Genomic DNA, 7,291 nt, shown 5'->3' with positions numbered 1-7,291 from the left:
TTGTACCATCAGGCGTGGCTTGTCTTGGCATTTTATAAATTGACTCCTTTTTCTCAAAAGTGCTCACAGTTATATCCTTGTTCCAGATTCATAGTTATTCTTCTGTCTTTAAGTTTATATATGCATACATAAGTGTATATAAATTTGAAATGTTTTTATTTATTTGTAAGCAGAGAAGAGACACAGAATGGCCGCACCAGGGCCTGCAGCCACTGCAAACAAACTCCAGTTGCATGAGCAACTTTGCATGTGACTTTTCATGGGTACAGTCATGGCAGACTGCTTGGTGGGTCTGGGGAAACTGGACGTCAGTACTGCATGGTGGGTCTGCATATACAAACCCTCTATTCTAAGAATGCATGTTGCGTCTACAGACACAGTACGTCTACTCAGACTGCATGGTGGGTCTGTGGAGACAGGACATCACTTCGGACTGCACTGTGGATCTCTGGAGACAGTACATCACGTCATACTGCAAGGTGGGTCTTTGGAGGAAGGACATCACCTCAGACTGCAGGGTAGGTCTGTGGAGACAGGACATCATGCGAGACTGCATGGTGGATGTGTGGAGATAGGAAGTCATATCATACTGCATGGTGGGTCTGTGGAGACAGGACTCACATCATAGTGCACTATGGGTCTGTGGAGACAGGATGTCACCTCAGACTGCACAGTGGGTCTCTGAAGACAGGATGTCACATCGGACTGCACGGTGGGTGGGTGGAGACAGAACCTCTTGTCGCACGGCATGGTGCGTCTGGAGACATTACCTCATGTAATACTGCAAGGTGGGTCTATGGAGACAGGACCTCACATCCGATTGCCTGGTTAGTCTCTAGAGACAGGACAATATGTCCCACTGCAGGGTGGATCTGTGGAGACAGGACATCATATTGGAGTGCACTGTGAGTCTGTGGAGACAGGACATCATGTAATACTGCATGGTGGGTCTGGGGAGACAGGATGTCACGTAGGACTGCAGAGTGGATCTGCGCAGAGAGGACGTCATGTCAGCCTGCAGAGTGGGTCTGTGGAGATAGGAAGTCATGTCGACTGCACGGTGGGTGTGTGGAGAGAGGACGTCTTGTCAGACTGCATGGTGTGTCTGTGGAGACATTACCTCATGTAATACTGCAGGGTGGGTTTGTGGTGACAGGACCTCACATCGGACTGCCTGGAGGTTCTCTAGAGACAGGACATCACGTGACACTGCAGCGGGGGCGTGGTCTTTGGAGACAGGATATCATGTCAGACTGCATGGTGGGTCTGTTGAGAGAGGATGTCACCTCAGACTGCACAGTGGGTCTATGTAGACAGGACATCACGTGAGAATACAGGGTGGGTATGTGGAGACAGGATGTCACCTCATACTACACGATGGGTCTATGGAGACAGGATGTCACATTGGACTGCATGGTGGGTGTGTGGAGACAGGACATCACCTCAGACTGCGCGCATAGTCTGTGGAGGTAAGACCTCACGTCAGGCTGCACGGTGAGTCTGTGGAGACAGGACATCACACTGAACTGCAAGGTGGGTCTGTGGAGACATTTCCTTATGTAATACTGCAAGGTGGATCTCTAGAGACAGAACATAATGTCACACTGCAAGGTGGGTCTGTGCAGACAGGAAGGTAAGTTGGTCTGCATGGTGGGTCTGTGGAAACAGGAAGTCACATCGACTGCATGGTAGGTGTGTGGAGACAGGACGTCTTGTTGGACTGTAGGGTGCATCTGTGGAGACATTACCTCATGTAATACTGCAGGGTGGGTTTGTGGAGACAGGACCTCACATAGGACTGCCTGGTGGCCCTCTAGAGACAGGACATCGCGGGACACTGCAGGAGGGTCGTCTGTCGTGACAGGACATCAGCTTGGACTGCATGGTGGGTCTGTGGAGACAGGGCATCACGTCAGACAGCAGTGTGGGGCTTTGGAGACAGGATGTCATGTCAGACTGCGTGGTGGGTCTGTGGAGACAGAACGTCACCTCAAACCACACTGTGGGTCTATGGAGACAGAACTTCATGTGAGAATACAGGGTGGGTCCGAGTTGACAGGACGTCCCCTCAGACTGCACGGTGGTTTGTGGAGACAGGCCATGTGTTCTCTCCAGGCTCTGGGAGAAGCGGATGCAGGAGGAGCAGCAAGGAGAGGGGCGCTGGCAGAAGAGGGTCCCATGATGACTGCTCAGGAGGGTCTTATCTTGCCTCTTCGGCCACGCATACACGGTATACACAAGGTTGTGTCTTCTGGCGTGACGGGGTCGTCATCGTCTGCACTGATGTCCACCGCTTGCTGTGGGGACACGCGCTTCTGGAAGAGGTGGCGGGTCCAGGCGGGCCGGCGGTGAAACGTTCTGCTCAGGCAGCTCTGGATCCTGCCCCGCAAGGCCTTCAGGCAGCTGCGCAGGCCCCGGCTCGCGGGCTCAGTGTCCCCTTCCGCGGTGCTGGCCGTCGGCTGCGGGAGCTCCAGCCACCTCCCTGGCTCCTGGCTGCCCTGGGTTGATGCTGCCAGCTTGCGTTCTTTCGCCTTGGGGCTGATGGTGTGCTGCGGGGCTTTGGGACGGCGGTCCTTAGTCACAGGCCCTGCCTTCTGCGGGAGCTGTGGACCGGGGCCGGGACAGAGGGAGGCTGCAGCGGTGTAGGGGCGAGCACGTTCAGGACGCGGCTTGGCAGTGGTCCTCTTCTCTGGCCGGGATGTGTACAGGTCGGGTAGACTGGCACTGCTGAACTCCTCATGCTCTGCCCGCTGCCTGTCCTCAGGCTGTTCCGATGCCGATAAGCCCAGAGACAGTGTGCGGAAGCCAGGCTCGGGATGTTTCCTCTTGGGGGGCATCGGGAAGGCAGCGGGCTCAGAGGTGCTGGGGAAAGGCGTCGATCCTGGCCAGACAGGCTTGTCTTCAGCCTTCTGCCTCATCGTGTCCTGTTTCTGGGATTGTAAAATGAGGTACGTGGCCATGATCTCATCGTACTTGTTTTTCTGGATAGCTTTGAGGATGTTGTCTTCGTTGAATTTCATGAATCCCATGGCTGATATGATGTTCCTGTCCAGCTCTCTAGGGAGTGGTTTGGGATTATCTGAACCCCCTTGGCCCTGCTGGAGCCAAGGGTGGGTCCTAATTTGAGTTGTTGGCCTGCGTTTTGGATCTACTGTCAGTAACTGCCTAATGAGGTCCTTTAATTCAGCCGAGAGGCCTTCGGGTAGCTTGTAATCCCCCGTTATGATTTTCAGGCAGAGTTTCCCGCGCACGTCGGAGTTAAAAGGGATGGTCCCGGTCACCATGTAGTACAGAAGGACCCCCAGGGACCACATGTCCTTTTTCGGGCCGTCGTAGGCTTCGAAAGAGATAGCTTCTGGAGGCATGTACTTGTACGTGCCACAAAACTTGCGCAGCATCTGTCCTGGCCAAAACCGGCTGGCCAGGCCGAAGTCTATGACTGTGACCTTGCCCCCGTCGTCCACCATGATGTTGTCCGGCTTTATGTCTTGATGCACTATGCCGAGGCTGTGGCAGTAGAAGATGGCATCTATGATTTGTCTGAACATCCGGCGGGCCTCGTCCTCCTGCAGGCAGCCCTTCATGGAGATGTGTTCCAGCAGCTCATTCTGACAGAACTCTAGAACTAAGTAGACGTTGTCTTTCGTGTCAACTATCTGAAATAGCGACACCGTGTTGGGGTGTGCCAGCATCTTCATTATTTCCACCTCCTGTAGAACTGCGCGAATTCTCCGCCGCTTCTCCAGGACCTTGATGGCCACCGTGACTCCTGTGGAGCGGTGGCGAGCCTTTCGGACGCTCGAATAGGCGCCCGTGCCGATGACGCCCAGGTCCTCGTACTGAGACCACAGGGTCTCCTCCGTCAGAGACATCGTAGCAGAGCTACGAATACCAAAGAAAATGTTAAAGTAAAAGGTAAAGGAAATAGGTAGCTAACAAAAGAAAGTAAAATAAACAATCAAAATAAAAATCAAAACTGGAAACCAATCAATGATAAAACAAATCCCACACCAAAGTCTACCCAAAGAAAATGAAACAAAAATAAAATTTAAAGGGGCCAAAAAAAAAAAGTTTAAAGGCAAAAAGCCAAAAGCAAAAGAACAAAAATAAAGATAAAAGTAAAAGAGGAAATGAAGGATGTAGTTAACAAAAGAAAGCAAAATAAAAAATCAAAATAAAAATCAAAACTGAAAACCAAGCTGGAATAAAACAAATCCCACACCAAAGTCTACCCAAAGCAAACGAACCAGAAAGTAAATGCTAAAGAGCCAAAAAAATAAATTCAAAGGCAAAAAGCCAAAACAAAAGAACAAAAATAAAGATAAAAGTAAAAAAGGAAATGAAAGACGTAGTTAACAAAAGAAAGCAAAATAAAAAATCAAAATAAAAATCAAAACTGAAAAGCAAGCTGGAATAAAACAAATCCCACACCAAAGTCTACCCAAAGAAAATGAAACAGAAAGTAAATTCTAAAGGGGCCAAAAAAAAAAAGTTTAAAGGCAAAAAGCCAAAAGCAAAAGAACAAAAATAAAGACAAAAGTAAAAGAGGAAATGAAGGATGTAGTTAACAAAAGAAAGCAAAATAAAAAATCAAAATAAAAATCAAAACTGAAAACCAAGCTGGAATAAAACAAATCCCACACCAAAGTCTACCCAAAGCAAACGAACCAGAAAGTAAATGCTAAAGAGCCAAAAAAATAAATTGAAAGGCAAAAAGCCAAAACAAAAGAACAAAAATAAAGATAAAAGTAAAAAAGGAAATGAAAGACGTAGTTAACAAAAGAAAGCAAAATAAAAAATCAAAATAAAAATCAAAACTGAAAAGCAAGCTGGAATAAAACAAATCCCACACCAAAGTCTACCCAAAGCAAACGAACCAGAAAGTAAATGCCAAAGAGCCAAAAAAATAAAGTCAAAGGCCAAAAGCCAAAACAAAAGAACAAAAATAAAGATAAAAGTAAAAAAGGAAATGAAAGATGTAGTTAACAAAAGAAAGCAAAATAAAAAATCAAAATAAAAATCAAAACTGAAAAGCAAGCTGGAATAAAACAAATCCCACACCAAAGTCTACCCAAAGCAAACGAACCAGAAAGTAAATGCCAAAGAGCCAAAAAAATAAAGTCAAAGGCCAAAAGCCAAAAGCAAAAGAACAAAAATAAAGATAAAAGTAAAAAAGGAAATGAAAGATGTACTTAACAAAAGAAAGTAAAATAAAAACTCAAAATAAAAATCAAAACTGAAAACCAAGCTGGAATAAAACAGAAATCCCTCACCAAAGCGTACCCAAAGAAAACGAACCAGAAAGTAAATTCAAAAGAGCCAAAAAAATAAAATTAAAAGGCAAAAAGCCAAAAGCAAAAAAAATAAACTCTACCTTCTCCTCTCCTCTCCTCTCTCTCCTCCTCTCCCCTCCTCTCTCTCCTCCTCTACCCTCCTCTCCTCACCTCTCTTCCTCCCCTCCTCTCCTGTCCTCTCTCCTGTCCTCTCTCCTCGCCTCGCCTCGCCTCTCCTCTCCTCTCCTCTCCTCTCCTCTCCTCTCCTCTCCTCTCCTCTCCTCTCCTCTCCTCTCCTCTCCTCTCCTCTCCTCTCCTCTCCTCTCCTCTCAATAATCGCAAATATCTCCCCACCAACTCTCCTCAGTCCGGGTCCACTCTCTCTATCCTCTCTCTCTCTCTCTCTCTCTCTCTCCTCTCTATTGGCCCGGACAAATCCAGGGCCCTCCAGGCCTCCTTATATCTGCTTTTGGGGGGACTACCTCACAATGGCCCCACCCATCTGAGGTCATAGAGAACATGGACTGGACCAATCACAGGTGGCCATGACCAACATTCACAGAAGGGACCTTGACAGTGTGGGGTTCAGGTGGGCCGCAGAGGTTCACATTGAGGCTTGGGGAAATTAAAGCCCCGAGGATGCTTCATGTCCTTTGGGCTCCTCGCTGACACCTGTGATCCCTTCTGTTTCACAGATCTCTTGGTTTCTCCACTGGCCAGGCTACCTCCCTCTCATTCTCAGTGATGGTCTCAAGCACGTGCTGCCCCTTCCCTGATACTGTCCGGCGTGTTCTGCTCATAAAACCCAACCCAGTGTCTGTTAACATCTAAGAAGTTGATGTGAAGATCCCTTTCTTGGTTTGATTTCTAAGATAGTTTTATTTAATCCCCAAACATTTCCCATTCAACGCACTATATTAATGGTGTCATTTTGTGTGTCTATGAAGGTATTCAGCTAAACATGACTGGCCATATTGGCTGTGGCCATACTGAGTGGCCACATGGCCTGCCACGTGACCCTGGCATTTATCCCTAGTCCTGTAGGACAGAGTCTCCAGGGTTGTCAGTGGAATATGCTGTTGACAGCTGATACATAAACTGCTTTTTAAATTTTTCCGTCCTTGTTTCTACCACTTCCAGTGCCCTGTCCTTGCTCAGGGCAGAGGCTGTAAGTTGCTTTTCTGATAAGGTGCTTTGTGGGAATTGAACTCAGGGTACACACACCTGCACCTGTCTGCACTCACACGGTATTAACATACATGTGTACACCATACATATGCACACACGTATGGAAACTATAAGATGGTGATTACTGTACTATACATGATATCTGGGAAGAAGAAAGAGCAGTAGCCAATGCCTGGTAGCATCTTCCATCTTTGGCATGCTCACCTGTCTTCGGTCACTCTTCTAGACTCAACCCAAAGGTTCACTTTCCACCACCTGAGGCAGCTCAACCTGAAAGTGTCAGGGCAGCAGTGTCGGAGTGGACACCCTGAGCGGGCAGCTCCTGAACAGAGGCAGAGGTCGGTGTGTGCAAACCTCTCAGCTCCATTGGTCTTCGCTGTGACAAGTGACGTGGGTGAGTGTGTGCGAACCTCAGCTCGCTTACTCCTCAGTGCACTGCGTGGGTTTATGAGCTGTGCTGGCTCCTAGGTGCCAACAGGAATGGGGCTTGCTTCCCATCACAGGCATTGACTAGAGAACTTGCACATCGTCTTGCCACGGTGTCTCCCGACGTCACCTCTCAAGTAGAGCGCTCACATCCTGGTCTCGGCGTCATCCGGATCTTGAGGATGGAAATGGCTGTCTGAGGATCCTGGCAGTGTCCCCAATATTGCCTAACAGTGAGCGCTTCAGAAACGTGGACAGGCCTCTCACATGCCGCAGACTCATCTCCTGCACTCGGCACTCACAAGGGTCCCCGGCGTAGACCTGAGCGTTATCAGTCCTTTTTGGCAGGTGAGAGCTAACTGAGGTGCCGGGATCCCTGCAAAGTTACCACGTCCTCTGTGTCA

The 7,291-nt window shown here is 48.5% G+C and overlaps 1 protein-coding gene and 1 long non-coding RNA gene across 5 annotated transcripts; both read right to left on the bottom strand.

Moving 5' to 3' along the window:
* Positions 1 to 211: 211 nt before the first annotated feature.
* Positions 212 to 2,548, bottom strand: LOC123454120. 4 transcript variants are annotated; one of them, XR_006633167.1, is made up of 6 exons: positions 1,990 to 2,548; positions 1,749 to 1,891; positions 1,365 to 1,500; positions 1,121 to 1,266; positions 771 to 872; positions 219 to 524 (listed from the first exon to the last, which is right to left on the bottom strand). It is a non-coding gene; the product is annotated as an uncharacterized LOC123454120 (long non-coding RNA). The 4 variants fall into 4 exon arrangements; XR_006633169.1 differs by having other exon boundaries at positions 1,443 to 1,500; XR_006633166.1 differs by lacking the exon at positions 1,365 to 1,500 and having other exon boundaries at positions 212 to 524.
* A 26-nt stretch (positions 2,549 to 2,574) lies between these two features.
* LOC123454049 (sperm motility kinase 2B-like) lies at positions 2,575 to 6,917 on the bottom strand. The gene is made up of 3 exons (XM_045132122.1): positions 6,666 to 6,917; positions 2,657 to 3,882; positions 2,575 to 2,603 (listed from the first exon to the last, which is right to left on the bottom strand). The coding sequence occupies exons 2-3, from the start codon at positions 3,870 to 3,872 to the stop codon at positions 2,575 to 2,577; spliced, it is 1,245 nt and encodes a 414-aa protein (XP_044988057.1). The 5' UTR covers positions 3,873 to 3,882; positions 6,666 to 6,917.
* Positions 6,918 to 7,291: the final 374 nt, after the last annotated feature.

This window comes from Jaculus jaculus, chromosome 13, assembly GCF_020740685.1.
Source record: "Jaculus jaculus isolate mJacJac1 chromosome 13, mJacJac1.mat.Y.cur, whole genome shotgun sequence".
Classification (NCBI taxonomy): domain Eukaryota; kingdom Metazoa; phylum Chordata; class Mammalia; order Rodentia; family Dipodidae; genus Jaculus; species Jaculus jaculus.
Note: the sequence above shows the minus strand (reverse complement) of the source record. Positions and strands in the feature narration are given on the sequence as shown.